We start from the raw sequence: 25,497 nt of genomic DNA, 5'->3' as shown, positions 1-25,497 counted from the left end.
ATTGATTCCATATCTTGGCTATTGTGAATAGCACTACAGTAAACATGGGGGTGCGCAGGTATCCTTTTGATACACTGATTTTCTTTTCTTTGGATAAATGTCTAGTAGTGGGATTGCTGGATCTTATGGTAGCTCTATTTTAGTTTGTTGTTGTTGTTATTGTTGTTGTTGTTTGAGACAGAGTCTCACTCCATTGCCCACGCTGAAGTGCTGTGGCACAGTCTCAGCTCACTGCAACCTCTTCCTTCTGGGTTCCAGTGATTCTCATGCCTCAGCCTTCATCTCCCAAGTAGCTGGGTCTACAGGCGTGTGCTACCATGCCCAGCTAATTTTTGTATTTTATTAGAGACTGGGTTTCACCATGTTCCCCAGGCTGGTCTCGAACTCCTGACCTCAAGTGATCCACCCACCTCAGTCTCCCAAAGTGCTGGGATTACAGGTGTGAGCCATTGTACCTGGCCCTATTTTAATTTTTTGAGAAATCTCCATACTGTTGTGTTTGTTTTTTGTTTTTTGAGATGGAGTGTCACTTTGTCACCTGGGCTGGAGTGCAGTGGTGTGATCTCGGCTCACTGCAACCTCCGTCTCCTGGGTTCAAGTGATTCCACTGCGTCAGCCTCCCGAGTAGCTGGGATTACAGGCACCTGCCATCACGCCCAGCTTATTTTTTTGTATTTTTAGTAGAGACAGGGTTTTCACCATGTTGGCCAGGATGGTCTTGGACTCCTGACCTCGTGATCCACCCACTTTGGCCTCCCAAACTTCTGAGATTACAGGCGTGAGCGACCACGCCCAGCCATCTCCATACTGTTTTCTATGATGGCTGTACTAATTTACATTCCCACCAGCAGTGTATCAGACTCCTTTTCTCCACATTCTTGAAGGCATCTTATTATTTGTCTTTTTTGATAATAACCATTCTAACTGGGGTAAAATGGTATTTTATTGTGGTTTTGATCTGCATTTCCTTGATGGTTAGGGATGTTGAGCATTTTTTTTTTTTTCCATATACCTCTTGGCCATTTGGATGTCTTCTTTTGGGAAATGTCTAACATTAGTTCCTTATAGGATGAAGAGTTTGCAGATATTTTCTCCCATTCAATAGGGGTCTCTTCACTCTGTTGATTATTTCCTTTTCTGTGCAGAAACTTTTTAGTTCAATGTAGTCCCATTTGTTTTTGATGCCTGTGCTTTTGAGGTCTACATAAAATCATTACCTAGACTAATGTCCTGAGTGTTTCTCCTATTTTTCTTCTTGTAGTTTTATAGTTTTAGATCTTACATTTAAGTCTTTAATCTATCTTGAATTGATTTTTGTATATGGTGAGAGATAAGGTTCTAGTTGTATTCTTCTGCATATGGATAACCAGTTTTCCCAGTACCATTTGTTGAAGAGGGCGTCCTTTCCCCAGTGTTTTTTCTTGGCCCCTTTGTCAGAAATCAGTTGGCTGTAAGTATATGGATTTATTTCTTTATTCTGTTGCATTGGTCTATGTGTCTGTTTTTATACCAACCATACTGTTTTGGTTATTGTAGTCTTGTATATTTTGAAGTCAGGTAGTGTGAGGCTTCCAGCTTTGTTCCTTTTGCCCAGAATTGCTTTAGTGATTCTGGCTCTTTTTTGGTTCCATACAAAAAAAAAAATTTTTTTTTTTTTTTTAGGTGGAGTTTCACTCTTGTTGCCCAGGCCAGAGTGCAGTGGTGCAATCTCAGCTCACTGCAGCCTCCACCTCCCACGTTCAAGTGGTTCTCCTGCCTCAGCCACCCAAGCAGCTGGGATTACAGGTGCCCGCTACCATGACTGGCTAATTTTTCATATTTTTAGTAGAAATGCGGTTTCATCATGTTGGCCAGGCTAGTCTCAAACTCTTGGCCTTAGGTGATCCACCTCCCTCAGCCTCCCAAAGTGCTGGGATTACAGGCATGAGCCACTGTGCCCAGCCAGGTTCCATATACATTTTAGGATTGTTTTTTCTTTTTATGTGAAAAATGTCATTGGAATTTTGATAGGAATTTCATTGAGTCCATAGATTGCTTTGGGTGGCATGGTCATTTTAATAATATTTTCCTGATCCATGAGCATGGGATGCTTTTTCGTGTGTGTCTTCTTCGTTTCTTTCATCAGTATTTTATAGTTTTCCTTGTGGAGGTCTTTAACCTCCTCAGTTAAACTATTCCTAGGTGAGATTTTTTTTCTTTTGTAGCCATTATAAACGAGATTGTCTTGTTGATTTTTTTTTTCCAGCTAGTTTTTTGTTAGTATGTAGAAACACTACTGATTTTTGTATGTTGATTTTGCATTCAACAACTTGACTGAATTTATCAGTTCTAAGGGTTTTTTGTTGAAGTCTTTGGATTTTCCTATATGTAAGATTATGTTGTCTGTGAAGAGGAACAATTTGACTTCTTTTCCAATTTGGATACCTTTTATTTTCTTCTTCTGCCTGATTGCTCTGGCTAGGGCTTCTTAACTATTAGTATTACATATATAATAGGAAAGTTTGCTTCCAAAAAAAGTACTATATAGATTCATCAGAGTGGAACTTGTTGGCTGTTACCATAAGCTTTATTACTTATCATATGCTCTCTAGTATACCAAATATATATGGTGAAAATAAATACCTTATTTTCATTCAAGGAGTTCAGAATACTTGGTAAACACAAGAGACAATGTTATTTTTCCTGATTTTGAAGATTGAGGCAAGACACTTTTTATAACTTACCCTTCTTCTTCCCCTGAATGACTAAAACCGAGTATCAATTACTCATGATAGTCTTTTCTTTATTTTTTGTCTTGACCCTTCAGCCAAGGTATAGGAAAAGAAAAATGTAATTCGAGCCTTCAGCTGTGTGGAAACTTTAGTGAAACATTTCAGGTACCTTAAAATTTTTAATTAGTTGATTCCCCCCTTCCCAAACTTAGGTTATTTTATTTCTGTAATTTTCTTCCAGATTTATGGCAACCAAGCAACACCATGTCATAATAGTTTATAGTTTACTTTTGTTACTTTTTAATTTTTTTAAAAAATAGATACATTTTCAGTGTTTAAAAATGAACAAGTATGGAAAGGCTTATACAGTAACTGAAAAGTCTCCTTTGGGAAGCCAAGGTGGGAGGATCGCTTGAGGCTAGGAGTTCAAGACCAGCCTAGGCAACATGGAGAGACTTTGTCTCTACAAAAAATTTAAAAATTAGCCAGGTGTGGTGGTGCATGCTTGTAGTAGTAACTACATGGGAGACTCAGGTGGGAGGATCACTTGAGTGCTACTGCACTCCAGCCTAGGCAACAGAGCAAGACCCTGTCTCTAAAAGCAATTTTTTTTTAAAAGAAAAAAGTCTCCCTCATAGCCCTGTTCTACAAAAGTCCTACTTCCTTCCCCACAAATAGCCACTGTTACATTGTTGTTAGTTTCTTGTGTGAAGATTTACTTGTAAAATAGAACTAATTTTTAGTATATCTTCTAGTGATCTTAGTTTCAGTAGGCTTAGGAAATGGATCTGAGAGAAATGGTATTTAATAACTGTGATATGTTTAAATAAGAATTATTGGCATTTATTTTCAACGAGGTTACAAGATTCTTTTTCTTTGAAAACACTGTCAACTTACAGAGTCAACTAATTCATGACCGAAAATGTATTAGGAAATTGTCTGGAGAAACTGTTGTCACATACCAGAAAAAGGAAAACCTTGAAATGAATGGGGATTCTTTAATGTTTGCAAGACTCATGAATTCTGAGTCACCTCTGAATGAAAGCCCTACTGATGACAGTGAAAAAGAAGCCAGCCATTCTGAAAGTAATGTTGATGCTGACAGTGAGGCTTCAGAATCTGAAAGTGCTTCAAAGCAGACTGAGCTGTTCAGATCCAGTAGTGGATCAGGTGTGCACACAGATGGACCCCTTTACCCTCCATCAGCAGGTGAACTGGTGTACACCAAGGAGACTGACAGTGGTGATAAGCAAATGGCTGAGGCTATTTCTGAACTTCATTTGAGGAGCACTGTAACTGGACATCAAGATTTTGACAGAGAAAATCAGCCACTAAGTATTTCAAATAATTTATGTTTTTTAGAGGGGAAGCATTTGAGGCCTCATAGTCCCCAAAATGCTTTTCAGACTCTTTCTCAGACCTATATAACTACTTCTAAAGAATGTTCAGTTCAGTCCTGTCTCTACCAGTTTACATCTATGGAATTACTAATGGGGAATAATAAGCTTCTATGTGAGAACTGTACTAAAAACAAACAGAAGTACCAAGAAGAAACCAGTTTTGCAGGTAACTATTTTTTTAATTAAATAATTACTGATTTCCTGATAGTGTCTAGTGAGTTACAAATTTCACTGAGAATTTTACTGAGAATCTTGTTTCTATACTTGCGTTACTTAAGCACAGAGATTGTTTTATTCATATTTGTACCTGAGCACTTATGATACTGGGCAGAACAGATTTTCAATAGTTTTTTTTGTTTAAATAAATTGAAGAGCAGGAAGTATACAACTCTGCCTTAAAAATGCAAACTCATATAATCTTATTTGAGGGAACTATGTATCTGAAATCTATCCAGAAGACATACCCCTACAATTTTTTTTTTTTTTTTTTAGATGGAGTCTCACTCTGTTGCCCAGGCTGGAGTGCAGTGGCGCGATCTTGGCTCACTGCAACCTCCACCTCCTGAGTTCAAGGGATTATTCTGCCTCAGCCTCCTGAGTAGCTGGGATTACAGGCGCCCGCTACCATGCCCAGCTAATTTTTGTATTTTTAGTAGAGATGAGGTTTCACCATCTTGGCCAGGCTGGTCTTGAATGCCTGACCTCATGATCCACCCGCCTTGGCCTCCCAAAGTGCTGAGATTACAGGCGTGAGCCACCATGCCCGGCCTCCCTAAAACTTCAAATCGTATCACTAGTAAGATTAATGATGAGGCTAATGTGTTTCACAGATCCTATCAATTTGTTGTAAACTCAATGTAAGATAAATTTTGAAGATTTTACATAGTAGCATGTCATAAAGCTAGCGCTATAATTACCAAGATTAGTTGGTCAGAGGAAAGTGGAGAAAGGGGGAAAATAAGAAATTTTCACTTCATCTTTATCCTTGAATAAATGGAAAGAATACTCTGATTCTTAGTGACTACTCGTTTTAAAATGTAGACTTTATTATTAAGGTACGGTGAGGCTAAAAGATCAGGAGATAATTGCCCCTGAAGAAATAGTGTGTTATTCGTAGTTCCCAAGAAGAAGGGGCCCACCGTGCTACACAGGATCACATAGGGAAGCACCAGGGTCAGTCAGGAGGTGGGAGAGTGAGGGGAAAACATGAGCAGGAGCCTTTAGTGTGATTTCTAAAGGAAGGAATGTGTAAGGCAGGGTAAGCAGGCTTAGGATCGGCTAGTTTGAATAATTTTAGTGGGCTCTGGGATATAGGGGCTGTCTCTAGTTATCAGGTGCCTGGTCCTAGGGTGATTATAGCAAGTGGGTAGTGGTCCAGAGTGCAAGAGCCCAGTGAAGGAGGTTGTTGGGGTATGGGCTCTGGACTCTGGATTGGTTTGCATATGAAAGGCATGCATACATAAGTTGTTTACTATCTCTGTGAATTAGCCCTGGGAGGGGTTGTCCCTCCAGTGTTAACCAGACCCTAGATGTCAAAGCATCAGAATAAAGACAACGCTTAATACGCTAGTAATAAAGAAATGGGAAAAGGAAGGAATACCTACTTACATTAATCCAAGTTAAATATGCAGTTGGCGATCTTCAAATCCTAACATAAATCTTAGGAATTTAGAAATTGGGACTGGGCGCAGTGGCTTACACCTGTAATCCCAACACTTCGGGAGGCCAAGGCACGAGGATTGCTTGTAGCCAGGATTTCAAGACCAGTCTGAGGAACATAGTGAGATCCCATGTCTACAAAAAACGTTTAAAAAATTAGCCAGCTGGGGTGGCATGCACATGTAGTCCCAGCTACTTGGGAGGCTGAGGTGGGAGGATCGCTTGTGCCTGGGAGGTTAAGGCTGCAGTGAGCCATGACCACTTCACGGCACTTCAGCCTGGGTAACAGCAAGACCCTGTCTCAAACAAACAAACAAACAAAAAATAGACAAAAAATTTAGAAATCTTTTTAAACCCAAACTCTTCAACTACACATGTGCTTCTGGTGATTTTTGGCTGGAGGGCATTGACACAAATTACTTCTAGTCCATCTGCTTTCTACCTTCCAAAATTTTGTTTCAAGTGTTACCTCTCCTATTCTTTGTTCTTATTAACTGTGTGCCTTTAAAAAAAAATTCCTTTACTTTCATTTTAGCAGAGTTTTAGGAAGGAGTAAAGACTGCCCTTTCATCAGAAGTCCAATTTCTTTAACATTTTTAAAAATGTGGTATGATGCTTCTGTATAAATTTTTATTATATGGTAGATAATGTATAAAATGGAATTTTATAAATGTATTGTATTTTATGTAGAAAAGAAAGTAGAAGGAGTTTATACTAATGCCAGGAAGCAATTGCTCATTTCTGCTGTTCCAGCTGTCCTAATTCTCCATCTGAAAAGATTTCATCAGGTAAGTTTCTTCAGTAGCACCATAATTTTCATCATGTGTTTTACAAAACTTTAAGTCCTATAGAATATTGTCAAGGATTAGACAGTAACCAGTAACTTACTGAATTTTAAAATGTGTCATGTGAGATTTACTGCTCATCTAGCCATAATAGTTAATAAGACTTTCCTGATTAAAATTGTTTAATTCACAATATTTGAAAATTTAGGCAGCAGGAACCTAAATGGTATCTCCATGTATGTTTGTGTGGTAACAGAAAATAAGTTTTGTGGCCGGGCATGGTGGCTCCCTCAGTCTTTGGGAGGCCGAGGTGGGCAGATCACCTGAGGTCAGGAGTTCAAGACCAGATGGAGATAAAAGTCTTGCTCTGTCGCCCAGGCTAGAGTGCTGTGGCTCAATCTCAGTTCACTGCAACCTCTACTTCCCGGGTTCAAGCAACTCTCCTGCCTCAGCCTCCCAAATAGCTGGGATTACAAGTGCCTACTACCACACTGGCTAATTTCTGTATTTTTAGTAGAGATGGGATTTCACCATGTTGGCCAGGCTGGTTTCGAACTCCTAACCTCAAGTGATCCACCTGCCTGGGCCTCCCAAAGTGCTGGGATTACAGGCATGAGCCACCATGCCCGGCCCATACAATTTTCAAATAAAAATTTTAATTGTATAAAACAAATTATCAAGAAAACAAGGAGAAAACTTAAATGATTTTTTGGGGGTGGGGGTGGGGGAGGGAATCTCCCTCTGTTGCCAGGCTGGAGTACAGTGGCACAATCTCAGCTCCCTGCAACCTCAGACTGCTGGGTTCAAGCGATTCTCCTGCCTCAGCCTCCCGAGTAGCTGGGATTACAGGTGTGCACCACCATACCTAGCTGATTTTTGTATTTTTAGTAGAGATGGGGTTTCACCATGTCGGCCAGGCTGGTCTTGAACTCCTGACCTCAGGTGATCCACCTTGGCCTCCCAAAGTGCTGGGATTTTAGGCGTGAGCCACTGCACCTGGCCCTTAAATGAATATTTAACTTGACCTCTGTGTGAAAGACTTTCTAAATATAAAAGCTAATAAGGAAATCTCAAGGAAAACTATTGATAGTTTACATATTTGCAACATTTTAGGTGGAATCCAGATGTGCGAGAAGAGATTTTTCTCCATTCTGCCATCCCTGTCCACAGATTAAGTTCTGGATTCTTCCATAGTCAAGGTTATAGAAACTCAATGGAACTGAAATGGCATAAAAAACAGAAGCAGATGTATTATATCTTGTCATATCAGAGCGCCTAATGGAAAGGGTACATCTGCAGTGATTCTGTGTGAATAAGAGAGGATAATGCCAGATTGCAGAAGCTAATTTCATGATGCACCACAGTTATTTTATATTTGGTACTTGCATCCCTGTTTAGAAACAACTTACAGAAATAATTCTTGCCCTTAAAGGGAAATATTTATGGACATCCATCTAGGTCCCTTTTTCTCTCAAGCTAAATATAATGTCAGCAAAGCCACATTCTTACTCCCAGGGTTTGGGCATTATAGGGAGCAGAGTCCCTAAGCAATGCCTGTGTGTCTAGTTCATTGACATCCCTGAAAGCCTTCTCTATGGTAGCTTTAGGGCTGTATATCAGAAACATCCACAACACTTAAATGCAAATCTGAAACTGGATAGAGATCTTTATCATAAAAATGCCAAATTTTTAACGTTGTAAGTATATAAAGAGTCTTAAAGATCAATAAGAAAAATATCAGACCCTAATAGTAAAATGGGAAAAGAATATCAACTGACAGTTCTGGAAGTACAAAGTTCAGGCAAGTATTAAAAAGGTCCATCCTTCCCAGCAAAAGAAAGGCAAAATAAAATGGCAGATTCTTTTTTCAACCTGTCCAAATTAGCAAAGATATAGTAGTGTTAATAAGGATGGCCTAAGATACATTTTCATTTACCAGCATTGGGAGTGTAAGTTGGTAACATCTACTAGAAAGCAATTTAGTAATGAATATGAAGAACATTGAGTAATTTTTTTTTTTTTTTTTTTGAGATGGAATTTCGCTTTTGTCGCCCAGACTGGAGTGCAATGGCGTGATCTCAGCTCACTGCAACCTCCACCTCCTGGGTTCAAGTGATTCTCCTGCCTCAGCCTCCTGAGTAACTGAGATTGCAGGCACCCACCACCACGCCTGGCTAATTTTTGTATTTTTAGTAGAGACAGGGTTTCACCATGTCGGTCAGGCTGGTCTTGAACTCCTGACCTCAGGTGATTCACCCACCTCAGCCTCCCAAAGTGCTTGGATTACAGGCATGAGCCACTGTGCCCAGCCGAGTAATGTTTTAAACAAAACAATTTTTGAACAAAGCTAATGACTCTTGACTAAGTAACAACCTACCACAAGGAAATAGAGATATACATAAAAATGTTTGTGTGTCTCACTCAAGTTATGCCAGACGTAAGGCCTAGCTTAAATGTCCAATGTGCAGGACATCAGATTTATATTTTAATATGGAAAATGCAGTGTATCATTCCATTAAAGGGAAAAAGGCAGGAGACTGTAGATGCAAATATAAGTCTAGATATTTTCCAAAAATTACCACCTAAAAAAAGATTCGTCTTATATTAAAGTCCTTCACACAGTCTCTCGTATGATGGGGTAATTTCTCAACAGCAAAGTACTGACTGAGGAGAACACAAAAGCCTGAAATGATCTCAGACAGTGCTGGTATTGAGTGCTTATAGAGGTCACCTGATGAAAAAGGCAAAGAAATTGAATGTAGATTAAATATTCCTGGGATATGACGTCATAATTTCATGTCAGCTATTTTCAAGCCTTCTAAAGATCACTTGAAAAAACAAATCAGTAAGTGGCTACACTTTGGCAAAAAAATAAGTGTTTTTTGTCTTTAAAGAAAGATAAGCAATAAAAAAGCAACAGATCTACAGTAAAATTGTGATTAGTATGCAAATGAAAGATCAGTCATTGACATCATGAAAGGTTGCCTCTTTTAGTTTTTGTCTACCCATTCATTTCGGATTTAGGTATCTTCTCATTCCAACAGAGTCCATTTCTATGTACGGGTCTCCTCAATACCTTTGATATTTTATTAGCTAGTTTTTATTACCATTACATAATGCAAAGCATACACTTTTTAAGGTTTGCCTCTGAAAATTAGAAAAAGATAGCATATTTAAGAACATAAAAGTACAATTTTATTTATGTAATATATAGCATTTACTTTTACTGGTATAATGTTTTGAATGTTCAGGTTGTTTGTTTGTTTTAATGAATGAATATAATTGAATTTTAGAACTGAAAAAGACCTAATCTCATCCTTTTATACCTGGAATCAAGTTGACAACCAGTCACTGAGTTAGGCCTAGAACACCAATCTCCTTACTCTTTAGTTGAATATATTTTCATGATAGCATGTGTGTCAGTAGCTTAGCTTTTATATTGAATTTATTTTTCCATAAGCGTTGAAAAGCCACAGTGAAAGTAACTATTCCCCCTATTGTTTGTGGTAAAAATCCCCACATAAATGAATCTTTGCAGTAACAATTTATGAAACCTAATTTTTAATTTAGTCATATTAATTTTAGACTATTCATTAGTCACATTTTTATCTATGAAAAAACTGCTACAATTTCTCTGTTGGTTTTAGTTAAACACAGTGCTTTAGATCTAATTGTTTGTTGCATTTCAAAAATGTTTTGGTCTTTTTAAGGCTGGCTTGAGTCTTCGTAAAGTAAACAGACATGTAGATTTTCCACTTATGCTCGATTTAGCACCATTCTGTTCTGCTACTTGTAAGGTACAGTATATTAAGATATTTAATTGATTTATAAATTAATATGCTTGAAAGTATCCTATATATTATTAGGCAATGCTTTTTCTTAAAAAAAAAAAAAAGACTTCTCTTCTGAAAGGGAATTTTAATAGCCAGTGATTAAGTCAGTAATATGTGGAACATTTAATACACTGAATATGATTTTTGTCCTGTGGGAGACAAAATAAAGGAAAATTGAAAAGGTAAGGCATGAGGCATGATGGTTATGAAGGTCTAAGCTGTTTGTAACTGCTACTGAAGCTGATGGTTGCTGAGAGAAGTGAGGTTTTGTGTCCTCTCGTTCCTTGTGAACTGTGTAATCAGTAGTAGTTTTACCATTTGCGGAGTTCTGTATCTTGCAAATCAATATAGTAGTGAATTGTCTTTCGTGCCACTTCATGTGTACTACTGAGAATAATGTACTTGTCAGTGGAGTATGATACTTCAAAACTGCTGCTACTGTAATAATTAGGTACAGAAAGCAGACTAGTTTATCATTGCTTATTTTACATGTAAGAATTGTGTAGATGAAGTAGATGACTTTGTCTTCCTTGAGGGAAGCAGTTATGGGGTAACATATTGTCCTGTTCATGATTACTGGCTAGAAGTCTAGATTTTGTGGTATGTAATAGAATGCCTATTGAACTTAATACTTTCAGTACATGATAGTTAAAACAAAAATATCTTAAATGTAATTTTTGGTTGAATTACAGTGTATCTGCTGTGGAATACCAGCACTATCTGTCGATTATTAATACTCAGTATTCCTAGAATTTGATAATGTGGTAAATAATAATGAAATTTAACAAGCTCTGTGTTAAATTTATAAAAACATATTTTTAAAAAGTACCTATTACGGAGAATTTCCAATATACACAAAAGCAAATAGAATAGTACCATGAACTTCCAGCACCCAGCCCTAAATCCTTACATCCATGGCCAGTCCCGCCCTATCCACACACTAATTCACTTTCTTCTTCTTATCTTGAAGCAAACATCAGAAATAATTTCACCCATAAATATTTCACTATGTATCTCTAAAAGATAAGAATTGCTGCCTCTCGACTTTTTAACATAACCACAGTATCATTTAATAATTCTGTCATATCACCTAGTGTTCATATTTTCAATTGTCTCATAAATGTGATTTTTAAAATGAATTAGTATCCAGATAAGTACTGGATCTGTTGTTCATTTGTGCGATTTTTAATTTGCACTTTTTGGAATTTCTTTTAAAATTTAATTTTGTTTAATTACATAAAATATTTATATAGGTCCAAAGTCAAATGTACCTAAATAAGGTAAATTCGAAGATGTCTGGCTTTTCGCCACGTCATTCTACCTGTTTGCTCCTTCTCCCTGTAGGTAACCATTTAAAAAATTATGGCTTATTCTTTTATTATTTAAATATAAGCAGATAGGCATGTATATTTTCATCTACCCTCTTAAATAATGGTAGCTGACACTGTGTATCCTTTTTTCTGCCTTACTCTTAACATTACATCCTAGAGCTTATTCCATAGCAGCATTTAGAGATCGTCTGCACTCCATTTTTCAAGAAGCATAATACTCTATTGTGTGGATACATCATAGTTTATTCAACCAGTCCCCAATTTACAGACATTTTAATTCCAGTGTTTTGATATTACAGATAATCCTGCAATTAATAGTGTGGTACATGTCTTTTAACATTTTGCTCATGTATTTGTGGGATCAAATCCTAGACAAAGGATTAGTGAATCCAAGAGTAATACATATACAACTCAGCCTGATAACATCAAATATCCCTGCATAGGTCAGGCGCAGTGGCTTACGCCTGTAATCCCAGCGCTTTGGGAGGCCAAGGCAGGTGAATCACCTGAGGTCAAGAGTTTGAGACCAGCCTGTCCAACAAAGTGAAACCCTGTTTCTACTGAAAATATAAAAATTAGCTGGGCGTGGTAACAGATGCCTGTAATCCCAGCTACTTGGGAAGGTGAGGCAGGAGAATCACTTGGGGTGGCGGAGGTTGCAGTGAGCCAAGATCATGCCATTGCACTCCAGCCTGGGTGACAGAGCAAGACTCTATCTCAAAAAAGAGAGAGAGAAAAAAAAGAAATATCCCTGCATAGGGATTGTACCCTTTGCATTCCCATATGCAATATGTGTGAGTGCTTTTTTCCCCACAAATCAGCCAACAGAGAACCTTGTTAAGGTTTTTCAATTTTGCCAGCCTAATAGGTATGGAAACTATCTCACTTTTACTATGCATTTTTCTTATGTTAGGCAGATATACATTTACTTACTTTTCCTTACAACAGTATTTAACAGATATTACTAATTTGGGTTTTTTCTTTGTTTAAAAGAATGCAAGCATGGGAGATAAAGTTCTCTACGGTCTCTATGGCATAGTGGAACATAGTGGCTCGATGAGAGAAGGCCACTACACTGCTTATGTGAAAGTGAGAACACCCTCCAGGAAATTATCGGAACATCCCACTAAAAAGAAAAGTGTGCCTGGTATGCCATCCTAAGTTTATTTTTAAAAATGAATGTGTGCTTCCTTTTCTGGGAGAGCTAAGTTATTATTTCATAGATGCCTCTAGTGGATTTGCTTGCTTGCTTTATTTTATTTTATTTATTTATTTATTTAGATAGAGTCTCACTTAGTCACACAAGCTGGAGTGCAGTGGCACAATCTTGGCTCACTACAACCTCTGCCTCCTGGGTTCAAGTGATTCTTACTCCTCAGCTTCCCGAGTAGCTGAGATTACAGGTGCATGCTACCACGCCTGACTAACTTTTTGTATTTTTAGTAGAGACGGGGTTTCGCGGTGTTGGTCAGGCTGGCCTCAAATTCCTGACCTCAAGTGATTTGCCCGCCTCAGCCTCCTAAAATACTGGCATTACAGGTGTGAACCACCATGCCCAGCCTCAATTGGATTCACCTTAAGTGAGAATTCCCTCTACAAGTGCTTAGAGAATCTCAAATATTATGAAGACTGTACCCTTCTAGGTCATATGAGATGACATGGTATTTTAAGGTACTGAGTCATTGTGTATTATAGTGGAGTAGCATTTTATTTAACAATACCAAAAGTTTTTGAAGCCATACCAGATTGTCAGAAGAGTTGGAGTTGAAAATTTGCTGGCTTTGTTTATGGGTCATCCAACTAACTTTGCTTTTTTTGTTTTTTTTTTTTTTGAAATGAGGTCTCACTCTGTCACCCAGGCTGGATTGCAGTGGCACGATCTCAGCTCACTGCAACCTCTGCCTTCCAGGTTCAAGCGATTCTCCTGCTTCAGCCTCCAGAGTACCTGGGACTCCAGGCACCTGCCACCACACCTGGCTCATGTCTGTTTTTTGTTTTTGTTTTTTTTAAATTAGAGACGGGGTTTCACCATGTTGGCTGGGTTGGTCTCAAACTCCTGACCTCAAGTGATCCACCCACCTCAGCCTCCCAAAGTGCTGGGATTATAGGCATGAGCCACTGCACTGGGCCAGACAGCATTATTAATTATCCCTATAATATTAATGCTTTGAAAGAATTTGTTCTAATGAGAACACATGGACACAGGGAGCGGAATATCACACACTGGGGCCTGTTGGGGGTTGGGGGTAGGGGAGGGATAGCATTAGGAGAAATACCTAATGTGGATAACAGGTTGATGGGTGCAGCAAACCACCATGGCACATGTATACCTATGTAACAAACCTGCACGTTCTGCACAGGTATCCCAGAACTTAAAGTATAATTTTTTAAAAAAAATTCGTTATTTTTGGAAAATGCTCAACCCAAGAAAAAACAGACTTCTTAGGTAAAATTTGGCATTAGAGTTTGTAATGAATATGTTATTGTTTGTAATTTAGAGTAAGAACCTAAAGCATACTTACTTTAAAATTGCACTTCTTCTTGTTTTGCTAGGTTTGAAAGAGGCTGATAGTGAATCAGCAGGCCAGTGGGTCCATGTTAGTGACACTTACGTACAGGTGGTTCCAGAATCAAGAGCACTTAGTGCACAAGCCTACCTTCTTTTCTATGAAAGAGTATTATAACTATTAATGGTAATGATGATTTAGGTCATTTGTTTTTGAATGCTGCAGTGATAACTATAATATATAACGTGCCTTTTGTCTTCCCTCTTCTGTAGGAAAAGCATGTTCATCAAATAGTCCTGAACTTTTCCAACATTTTGGTGAACCCTTTTAAAGTAAATTTACTCAATGCTTTAAAATTCATAGTCTTAAAATAAATGTGAATTTTGTTTCCAGGTATTTATTCTGGGTTACAAAAACCTCCCAGAATTTATAGTAGGAAAGGAAACCCCTTTATGATGTGGCTCATTATTACAAGCATTCAGAAATGATGCTGGCTAAGTCAAATCATTCCTTAAGACAGTGTTTCCTAAATGTAATACCACCTTCCTGAACTCTCACATATTCTATATCATGGTTATTTTTTTAAAAATATTTTTAGCCTTTTTTAACCTTAGTCTTGTTTTGAGCAATCATATTCCATGTTTTATGTGCTTTTATATTTTTTATAATAAATATTAAAACTATTAAAGAAAAATTGTTTATCCATGTACCACTTAAAATCATCTCAGGGCCATCCAGTGGTATATGTGTACTACCATTTAGGAAACTGCTATAACACATAATTTCATGAAGTAACACCTAATATAGTGTAGTTCCCTTGTCATATTTTATACAATTCAACCATATAAAAGGGTATCACTGTAATTGCAGTAGTTTGGGTTTACAAATAATCTGTTGACTAGCCTATTACTTTGAGGTTTTGAAAAACTAGAAATATGTTGAGGCATTTCATAAACATATCTCTTGCACCCTCTTCCTGGTGGAGTTAAGGATAACTTGCAAGTGGTTGGCCACGGCCAAATATAGATGATTATAAAATTTAGAATTGGCAATTAGAAGTTGATAATACATATAGGACCATAGGATAGCTTTGAAATATAAATTGCCAAATTATATTTGTAAATGATAGAGAATTATATTAACAGAAAAATGTAATACTTTTTTTACTTCTCGTAAATACTAAACACAGTTTTGGGGTTTTGAAATCACTATTTTTGTCTTCAGCAAGCATCATTAACAAGTTGAGGTGAATTTAGCTTTTATTTTAATGGGACATTGAGCTGGCATTTTTTATTTTTTAAATAAATAATAGCAAAAATATCATTTTTTCCCTCTAGAATACAAATTATTTAGCTGTCAAAACTTGGCATGAAGAATATTACTATTACTTAGGCTTAAATATCAAAAAATAATGGCTACTTCAGTGTCATATTGTTGAAATAGAAACAAAACTGCATGGTTCAAGCATCCTAATCATTAGTGCCAGTGAATGATAGTGCAGGCAAGTGCCGGGTAAATGCCTAGTCCCACTTCATTCTCCTCCTGGGAAAGAAGGATAGTGGCTGCAGATAATGTATGGAAATATTTAATCAAGACTGACTGTCTTAAACACATAAGCATATATAATGTTATCAAGGTTACCAGTGCTGCCTTTTGATATATGGATGAACATAACTGATTAAAGATGGTAATAGTACACAAAATGCAAAGCTTAAAAATGTCATTGCATAAATTCTATTTTTAAGATGTTGAAATGTTAATAGTAGTGTTTTTCTTGATTTTTAACAGTGAAATAATCAAGAAATGTATCTTTAAGTTAATCTGCAAAGTCAAGCTGTGTTCTGTAAAAGGTATTTTACAGCATTTTCCATTTAACTGTAATCCGTTATCATTGGAGATCTCAGTACCAGAGCAGTGAATTTTTTGAAAAATATTGAATGTCTTTATTCAAGTCAGCTATCTTGGTAAGAGCAGTTTTCACCTCCCCCCCCAACTGCCCAAATGTAAATATAGGTCACCTAATTTTTCTTACAGAAAACATACTTTTAAGAGGCATGCACTTTTCATCAGATGGTCACTTGTTTCTTGTTTCAAAGATAAATATTTGGATAGATACCATACTTGCTATGTCAGTCTTGTTGCTGACGCTATTTTAACATCATTTAAAATGGAAAGATCTACGTATATTTTTGACATTATTCCAGAAGTAACATGCAAGTAAGATATTTTTATTTTCATTTTATTCATGTTAAATGAGCTAATTATGAAATTTTTTTTATGGCCTAGAGTTTATGAGTGCTTTTTCCTTGTCTTCTGAAAAATGGAATAAATTCAAGTTTTAATACTTAAGAATTTGCTAAATATAGCTTTTGTAACAGAGAAAGCATGTTAAATTACACATGGGTCTACATTAAAATTTTTGTTTTTATTTTGAATATTTCCAAAGCACATTTGCAGGGACAGTAAATTGCGAGGCTACTAATAACAACAACAATAGTTTCTGGATCACTTCAGGAAACAGTATAAATAAATAAGAATGTTTACATATCATCGACATAACTACCATAGTGTTGGAATGAATTAAAGTAAAACAAGTTTCACTAGCTTTATTTAGAAACTGGTTTACCCCAGCTTCCCGTTTTTTTCCAAATATATAAAAAAAAAATTGTTTGCCAATACTGTATCATTTAATGCTTTTAAAACTTGTGAAGACCACCTTTTTAGGTAGCTGAGAAGAGTGATAGTTGGTATCAATTTATTAGCCAGGCATGGTGGCTCATGCTGTTGGGAGGCTGAGTGGGGAACATCGCTTGAGCCCAGGAGGACAAGGTGCAGTGAGCCATGATCACGCCACTGCACTCCTGCCTGGTGAAAGGGTGAGACCCTGCCTCAAAAATAAAAAGAAGACAGTTGGTATCAACTCAAAGAATAGTTGATGCCTATTCTCCTATTTTAAATGTACCAATAGAGCTATTTTACTATATTTAATAGTTCTTAGCTTCCATGTGTGATGATTTTAATCAGTGATTTTATGCAATAGCAGAATAAAATTTTCTGAAGATTAAGCTGTGAAATGTATCAACCCTCATCTAATTTTTGCAGTACAAAATAACATGCTGATTCCTTTTAAAAAATTCATGTTTGTAATTTATTTTTCTGCATGTATTGATCAAATAAGCCTAAATCAAATATGTGCAATAAAATTGAGCCTTTAGATAGTATCTAGTACATTGTTAAAAAAAAATACTATTTCTAGATATTTATGATGTTTTTGTTTATGTAGAAATCATGAATTCAAATCTGTTTAAAAGATGACTATATTTTCAATTTTGAGTAATAAATTTATACTGTTATTCCTACTGTTTTTTTTTCTTTTGCCATGTTTCTAGAAAACAGCTGTGTAACTTATTGAGCATTATTTTTGATGTTACTGTATAAAACATGCATAATAAATATTTTTATTTATTTTATGTTACAAGATTGGTCCTGGAATTTTCGCAGTTTATGTTATTGACAGAATGCTTTATCTATCAACAATGCATTTGCTTATGTCTTAGTCCACTCAGGCTGCTATAAAAAAATACCATAAACTAGGTGTGTATTAACAGAAATTCATTTCTCACCGTTCTGGAGGCTGGGAAGTTTAAGATAAAGGTGTCAGTAGACTTGGGGTCTGATGAGGGCCCACTTCGGTTCATAAAGACAGCACCTTCTTGCTGTGTCCTCACATGGGAAAAGTACAAGGCATCTCTGTGGGTCCTCTCTCATGCAGCCCATTCACGAGGGTTCCATCCTCCTGACCTAATCACTTCTCAAAGGCCCTATCTCCAAATACTATCACACTGGGGATTTGTGAATGTTGTAGGGGACATAAACCTTCAGTTCATAGCAGCTTTCTCAGCTATATTCAAAATATCCTACATATTTTAGAAATTCTTTATTTCAAAACAAAATATCTTACGGGCCACTTTCATTCAGATTTCAGTATCTACCAAGGATGATCATCTTCCTTTCAGGGGTTTCTTAAAAGGTTACTTAGACAGGATAATTATTTAAAAGGGTAAGGTCCTGCACCAGCAATTAAGAAATATTTTGCCTACCCATTTGTGTCTAAACTTCTTTCAGGTAATGAAGCTCTCTGAGATTATGATGAAAGTTAAAGACCATCTTTTGTTTGTTTAGTCATTTAGTAAGTATTTGTTAGGCCAGGCACGATGGCTCATGCCTGTAATAGCACTTTGGGTGGCCAAGGTGGGTGGATCACCTGAGACCAGGAGTTCGAGACCAGCCTGGCCAACATGATGAAACCCCGTCTCTACTAAAAATACAAAAATTAGCTAGGCATGGTGGCGCACGCCTGTAATCCCAGCTACTTGGGAGGCTGAGGCAGGAGAATTGCTTGAACCCAAGAGGCAGAGGTTGCAGTGAGCCAAGGTCGTACCACTGCACTCCGGCCTGGGTGACAGAGACTGTCTCAAAAAAAAAAAAAAAAAAAAAGTATTTGTTGGATACCTGTTGTGTGGTAGGTACTAGGGATACAGCAGTCAACATAAGAGCCAGAAATCTAAGAGGTGAGGAAATACACATTCTAAGAATGTAAGGAAAATTTATGTTAATAGTAATGATATGGAGAAAAATCAAGCAATATGGACTCCCTATGAAGCCATGTGGAAATTAAGATACAGGGGATGAAGATATCCTAGAGATAAAAGGCATGGTGATATTAGTTCTGATAGTCCCCAAAGAGAAAGCTGAGTGTTGTAGGAAGAATGGGGTTTTAATTCTGGGGCCCTCTCTTCTGGCAATATAGAGACTGAGAAGGGAAGTCTTAACATCTGTATGTTCCCAGAAAAATGTATCTCCCTAATTTTTGCATGTAATTTCGAAGGTTCATGGACACTTCTAAAGCCATTTCATACATATTTTAAATTGCACCCAAGAAGAAATATCTGAGATGTTTGCATTCCCATATGTATTAGGATAGGCTGAGTTGTGCTGCAGTACAACCCCAAATCCCAGTGGCTTAACACAAAAGTTACTTCTGGTGCATCCAAAGTTCACTGTGAGTCTGCACAGTCTGCAAAGGCAACTGTCCTCCAACTGGTGATTCTCGTAATCCAAACTGATTCAGTCTGTGGCTGTACCATTTCAATATGAGGTCTCCCCATTGTGGCAGAAGAATACAGCATTAAAAGATCTTGCCCCAGCAATTACTCATCTTGGATGTGTCTCTGACGACCCATTGGCCAGCAGTAATCATATGACCCTGCCTAATTGCAAGGAAAGATGGGTAGGAAAGAGTCTCCCATGGGCTTATAGGAAAAGGAGAATGGGATATGTGAATTTGACAGAAGTCTCTACCACAATCCACCCCTCGGTCACCAAATAGGTTTTTTTTTTTTCCTTTTTTTTTCCTTTGTACACAGTGACTCTTAAGGGACAGGGCCCAAAAGTCCCATCAAGGTAAAAGTTTTATCCTCCAAGACCAGGCTCTCTGGAAGTGCTATATCAGGTTTGGATGTTTGCTCCTACTGTTCTGGAGACCCAGGAACCAAAAGGATATGTTCTGTTTTCCACATACTTAATGTACAGTGGTGGAACTGTATCCGCAATAAACATTCAGAATGGGTAAGAATGGGAGATACTGTTAGTATCCCTAAGTCTGGGTATGGGGCATATTCATGATTAGGCTCCTTTTCTATCTCCTAGGAAGAATTCCCTTGTGTGTTGTTCTCTGACTCTAGACTCCATCCTCTGGGAAAGTTTTTTTTTTGTTTCTTAAATCTTCATGGCTACATCTGAACAGCTACTGAGGAATATATATATGCCAACTTTGGGAGTTACAAAGCTTTTATTGAGACTATTTCTTAGATGACTGGGGACTGTAATTTCTCTTAATTTGGAATAGCCACAAGTTGTTTTGGCCACAATTTGTGTGTGTTTTTAATACAATTCTTAAAATTTTAGGTTTTTCATCCGTAGATTCATATGCCAGCAGCCACACCAGAGTTTTTTTGTCACATAGTTCTTGGGCTTGCTATATTTCTTTGCTTTCCTGCCCCCACACCTCACTTTGCGACAATTACAAGATTTGATGAGAGAGACATACTATACTCTTTGTTTTGAGACAGTCTTGCTCTGTCACCCAGGCTAGAGTGCAGTGGTGTGATCTCCATTCACCGCAACATCTGCCTCCCGGGTTCAAGCAATTCTCCTGCCTCAAGTTCCCGAATATCCGGGATTACAGGCGCCGGCGACCATGCCAGACTAGTTTTTGTATTTTTAGCAGAGACGATATTTCACCATGTTGGCCAGGCTGGTCTTGAACTTCTGATCTCAAGTGATCCACCTGCCTCGGCCTCCAAAGTGCTGGGATTACAGATGCGAGCCACCACACCCCGCTGAGAGAGACATACTCTTAATTACATTTTCACCCTCAGGCTTTTTTTTTTCCCCCAAGAGGAAAAAATGAAGGTTCCACATCTTTAATTAATCCATTGAAAATTTTTCCAAAATGGATATAAAGTTTACATCCTTAGTTATATTTGTTGCAAGCCTGAGTTTTAATAATCCTTTGTCACTTAAAAGCTTTCTCAAGTTTATTTTGGATTGCCTGTATTCCCTCTTGTTTCAGCTTTCATAAGTCAACTCTTTTTTCCTGAGCCCTTCTCTTTCTTTTTTTTTTTTCTTTTTTTTTTTATTATTATTATTATACTTTAAGTTCTAGGGTACATGTGCATAACGTGCAGGTTTGTTACATATGTATACTTGTGCCATGTTGCTGTGCTGCACCCATCAACTCCTCAGCACCCATCAACTCGTCATTTACTTATAATACCTTGTCTAGTGCATCCAAAACACCCACCACACACTAGTATCTGGTTTTTAAACCTCTTCCCCTAGCTCGAAATTCATTATGTACATTATCTGCCTCCCAGATTATCATTGGTAAGTTATATCAAATGCTTTATTGCTACATAATGTGAAGTGCCATGTTTCGAGCCTCCAATATTAGTTTTTTCTGCCAATCAATCCTAAGCTAATGCTTTTTATTTTAGGTTCTTTGTTTCAGCAGCACTCAACTCCTGTTACCAGTGTCTATATTTGTCTCAAGATAGGTTAGCCTTATGTTGTATTATCAAATGAACCCGGAATCTCAGTGGCTTATCTCATGGTCGTTACAAAGTCCTTTACAGATCTGAGGATCTTCCTGGAAACTGTTTCCCATGAAGCAACTCAGTTATCCAGGCTGACAGAGGATTTCCCAACCTGTAGCTGCACTGTCTGAAACATGGTGTATTATGTGAAACATGCAGCCTGAGGACGGTGCACCAACTCTTGTAAGTGTACTTCATTACTCACCCCACAATGAATTGGCCAGAACTAATTGATAAAGTACTCCCTAACTTTAAGGGGCTTAGAAATTCAGTCTTCTGTGTAGTAAGCCTGTGGAGAATCATACTGTCGAACACTAGTGATGTTTACTAATAATAATCGTCATACCAGTGAATTAAGTACAGAAACAGTAGTTTGAATCACAAAAGATTTTAGGTAAGAACAGGCAGTCATTGAGCATAAGTTTACCTTACTTTCTCCAACCAGGCCTAAAGGAACAACACCTGCATACAGCCCTATGTGATCTACTGTTAAATAACTAAAGTATTATTTTATATCCTCATATTTCATTATGCCAGATTCACTACTTTCTAGGAAATGCTTAAGTAACTATATTAAGAATCACAGAGTAGGACGGGTGCGGTGGCTCACACCTGTAATCCCAGCACTTTGAGAGGCCGAAGCGGGCAGATCATGAGGTCAAGAGATTGAGACCATCCTGGCGAACATGGTGAAACCCTGTCTCTACTAAAAATACAAAAATTAGCTGGGCGTGGTGGCACGCACCTATAGTCCCAGCTACTTGGGAGGCTGAGGCAGGAGAATCGCTTGAACCCAGGAGGCAGAGGTTGCAGTGAGCCAACTGCGCTCCAGCCTGGCAACAGAGCGAGACTCCATCTCAAAAAAAACAAAACAAAAAAAGTTGTAATTTGTACGGATGTGCCTGTAGCATGCTAGCTTTAAATATTTTTCATCCTCCATTGTATTATGTGGTAAAATATATACATCATCAAATTTACCACTTTAACCATTTTTAGGTGTATAAGTAGTGTCATTAAGTGCATTCACATTGTTGTGCAAATTTCACCATTCATTTCCAGAATTCTTTCATCATCCCAAACGAAAACTCTGTACCCATTAAATAGTAACTTCTCATTCCCCCCTTCTCCCAACTCCTGGGAACTCTATTCTACTCTCCATCTGTGTGAATTTGCCCATTCTAGGCACTTCATATAAGTGAAATTGTACAGTATGTGTCCTTTTGTGTCTGGTTTATTTCATCTTGCATGTTTTCAAGGTTCATCCATATTGTAGCATGCATCAGAATTTCATTCCCTTTTAAGGCTGAGTAATATTCAATTGTATATATATACCACAGTTTTAAATTTTTATTAAGTTTTAAGATGGATGTGATATGGCACCTAATAACACTATAAAGGTTCAAATCTCAAGAAACAGCAATAGTTCCTATTTCGATATATTTTCCACATATCATCTTAGCTAATTTCCATTTTGCTTTAAGGATAATTTGTTTCTGTAATAATGGAAGGTGACATATCCTCCCCTAGAATTTTCTACTTCACTCCATTCATTCATTCATTCGTTCATTCATTCATTCATTCATTGAGACAGTCTCGCTGTGTAGCCCAGGCTGGAGTGCAGTGGCGCGATCTTCGCTAACGACAACCTCTGCCTCCTGGATTCAAGTGATTCTCGTGCCTCAGCCTCCTGAGTAGCTGGGACTACAGGTGCGGGCCACCACATCCAGCTAATTTTTGTATTTTTTTGTAGACAGTTTTGCCGCAGTGGCCAGGCTGGTCTCGGACTCCTGGCCTCAGGTGATCCACCCTCCTTGGTCTCCCAAAGTGCTGGGATTACAGGCGTGAGCCACAGTGGTTGGCCAAATTTTCTACTTCAAACACTGAAAACAGAGGAAGTTAATACAAATTTTAACCTATAAAGTCCCCTGGTTGTTAGTCATTAACAGCAGATTGTCAAATAAGACTGGTAAAATAAGACTGTCAAATAAGACTGCTAAGCATTTGATGATCCAGGTGCAGGATGATCAGACTGCAGCAGATCATGCACATGACAGCTGCTTACATAGAAATTTAACACCACAACACACATTCTTAGAAAATTCTGTGTTGAAATACATATACTTACCTCATGTGTCCATAAGATCATAATGTTATGGGGAACTCTTAGAATAGGGTGGTTAGAGAAAGGGAACTGGAATTGGAACTGTAAAATTCATTTTCAGGTCTGGCAAACAGCAATTGCTGAGGGTGTCTCATTAAACTGGCACAAGGAACAAAATGTGAGGTATTTAATAATCCTCTCCATTTCACAATGCATTTCCAAAATGACTGGCCTACATTAGGATCATTGTTGAACGTATTAATGCAATCATACAGCAGATGTAAACATTTCTGTGTGCAAAGCAGATGCTGGGGACTTGGAGGGCAGAGGTGAGGGAGAAAACCCTTACCCGAAAATTGCCTCACCTTTACTAGGGAAACAAGCAAACAATTACAATATGATTATAGAGAGTAGGAACACGACAGTTTCACTAGGACAATCGGGTTTCTCTAAGATAGAACATTCCTCTGATGAGAATGTTTCTCAGAGAATTTAACTTGAAAATCAGACCTGATGCAAAAAACTTGGAAAATGCACAAAATCACAGCGCAGAATCAGAGGTTACTGATAACATGTGGTATATATCCTTCTTTTGCTCCATACAGTGGTTTTTATTTATTTTATGCTTTGGGACAGAGACTCACTCTTGCCCATGCTGGAGTGCAGTGGCGAGATCTCGGCTCACTGCGACCTCTGACCCTGGGTTCAAGCAATTCTCCTGCCTCAGCCTCTCTAGTAGCTAGGATTACAGGCACCTGCCACCACGCCCAGCTAATTTTTGTATTTTTAGTAGAGACGGGGTTTCACCATGTTGGCCAGGCTGGTCTCGAACTCCTGACCTCAAGTGATATGCCTGCCTCAGCCTCCCAAAGTGCTGGGACTGCAGGCAGGAGCCACCACGCCCGGCCCATACAGTGATTTTTAAAATCAGACTGTTGAGTAGTCTTATTTGTGCTAAGTGGAAATTAGGGAAAGGGTCAGAGAAATAGGGATTTCCTTTTGCCTTCAGTAGTATCCTCATGAACCTGCGTCATGGTGTTGTCAGGTGTAATCAATGAAGGTTTCTCACAAGATAAAATTTTATTTTGAGGACCACGTCCGTGGATTGGAGGAAAGGCAGATGGTTAGCTAGTGTGGACTTTTTTTATAATGCTAATTCAGGAGTATCTGGGTTTCTAGTGCTAAGGAAAACTGAATTTTCAGCAAAGGGCATCTATATTTTCACATCTGTATCTTTATCCATCCAGCTGTGCTCTTACTATTTTGTTTCTACGGTAATTTGCTATTTCTTTTGCATGACAATTCCCAATGAAATAATTTAGATACTTCGTGCACTTTGTCACGCAAAAGTTTTCATGTCACTCTCTGGAAAGGCACTTCCCAGGATGTAGTTAATAAACACTTTATCTTTGGAACATTTCTGTTATCCTTGTAACTTGTAGCTCCTAGCCTGGAAATTGATACTTTTGACACTTGAACGTTGTTCATATAAAAACACTGTGGAATCAACGTACCCTCTTTGAGGAATGGCATTGCATACGTCCTTTTGAGAAGCCATCTTGTAGTTGAAGGAAAGCAGCAGGACGGAAACCAGACTTCCCCGCCCCCGCCACGGTTCCCTAAAGGTCACAGATAATGAAAAACCGAGACTAGTTAAGCGAAGGAGAGATGAGCAAGTGTTCCCGGAAGGGGGCGCGATGTGTTGAGGTTAACAAAGAAAAAGACAGCTGCGGGGTCAGCTAAGGTCTCCGCTTTCGCTACCGACCCAGACTGCTCACCTTCACAAACTCGCTTCCCTCAAGCGGAACTCTCGGCAGCGCTCAAGCGAGAGTATTCCATCCTTGGAATTCCATCCTTGGAATACTCTCGCTTGAGCGCTGGAATACTCTGAGAAGGTTCCAGCCAGATGTTGGACTGCCTGAAATGCCGCTTCCAGCGCACTAAGCAACTTGAACTGCGCTAAGCAACTGGCCTGAATGTTTGGTTTGACCCTGGGGTTCCTCCGTAGTCTGT

General features: G+C 38.2%; 1 protein-coding gene across 10 annotated transcripts in view; it reads left to right on the top strand.

The window, feature by feature from the left end:
* USP45 (ubiquitin specific peptidase 45) overlaps positions 1-17,704 on the top strand; it is a 75,449-nt gene extending 57,745 nt beyond the window's left edge. For 4 of the 10 annotated variants that reach the window (XM_003897944.4, XM_021937630.2, XM_021937633.2 and 1 more), the window contains 5 exons: positions 3,611-4,277; positions 6,461-6,558; positions 10,266-10,352; positions 12,713-12,866; positions 14,273-17,704. In XM_003897944.4, coding sequence (XP_003897993.1) covers positions 3,611-4,277; positions 6,461-6,558; positions 10,266-10,352; positions 12,713-12,866; positions 14,273-14,403 — 1,137 coding nt within the window. In that variant the 3' untranslated portion in view covers positions 14,404-17,704. Of the gene's footprint in view, positions 1-2,806; positions 2,877-3,610; positions 4,278-6,460; positions 6,559-7,668; positions 8,621-10,265; positions 10,353-12,712; positions 12,867-14,272 lie in introns of those variants that run through there. The other 6 variants (XR_002521665.2, XM_021937631.2, XR_002521664.2 and 3 more) reach the window with 5 other exon arrangements.
* The last annotated feature ends 7,793 nt before the right edge of the window (positions 17,705-25,497 follow it).

The sequence above is a fragment of the Papio anubis genome, chromosome 6, assembly GCF_008728515.1.
Source record: "Papio anubis isolate 15944 chromosome 6, Panubis1.0, whole genome shotgun sequence".
Taxonomy (NCBI): Eukaryota; Metazoa; Chordata; class Mammalia; order Primates; family Cercopithecidae; genus Papio; species Papio anubis.
Note: the sequence above shows the minus strand (reverse complement) of the source record. Positions and strands in the feature narration are given on the sequence as shown.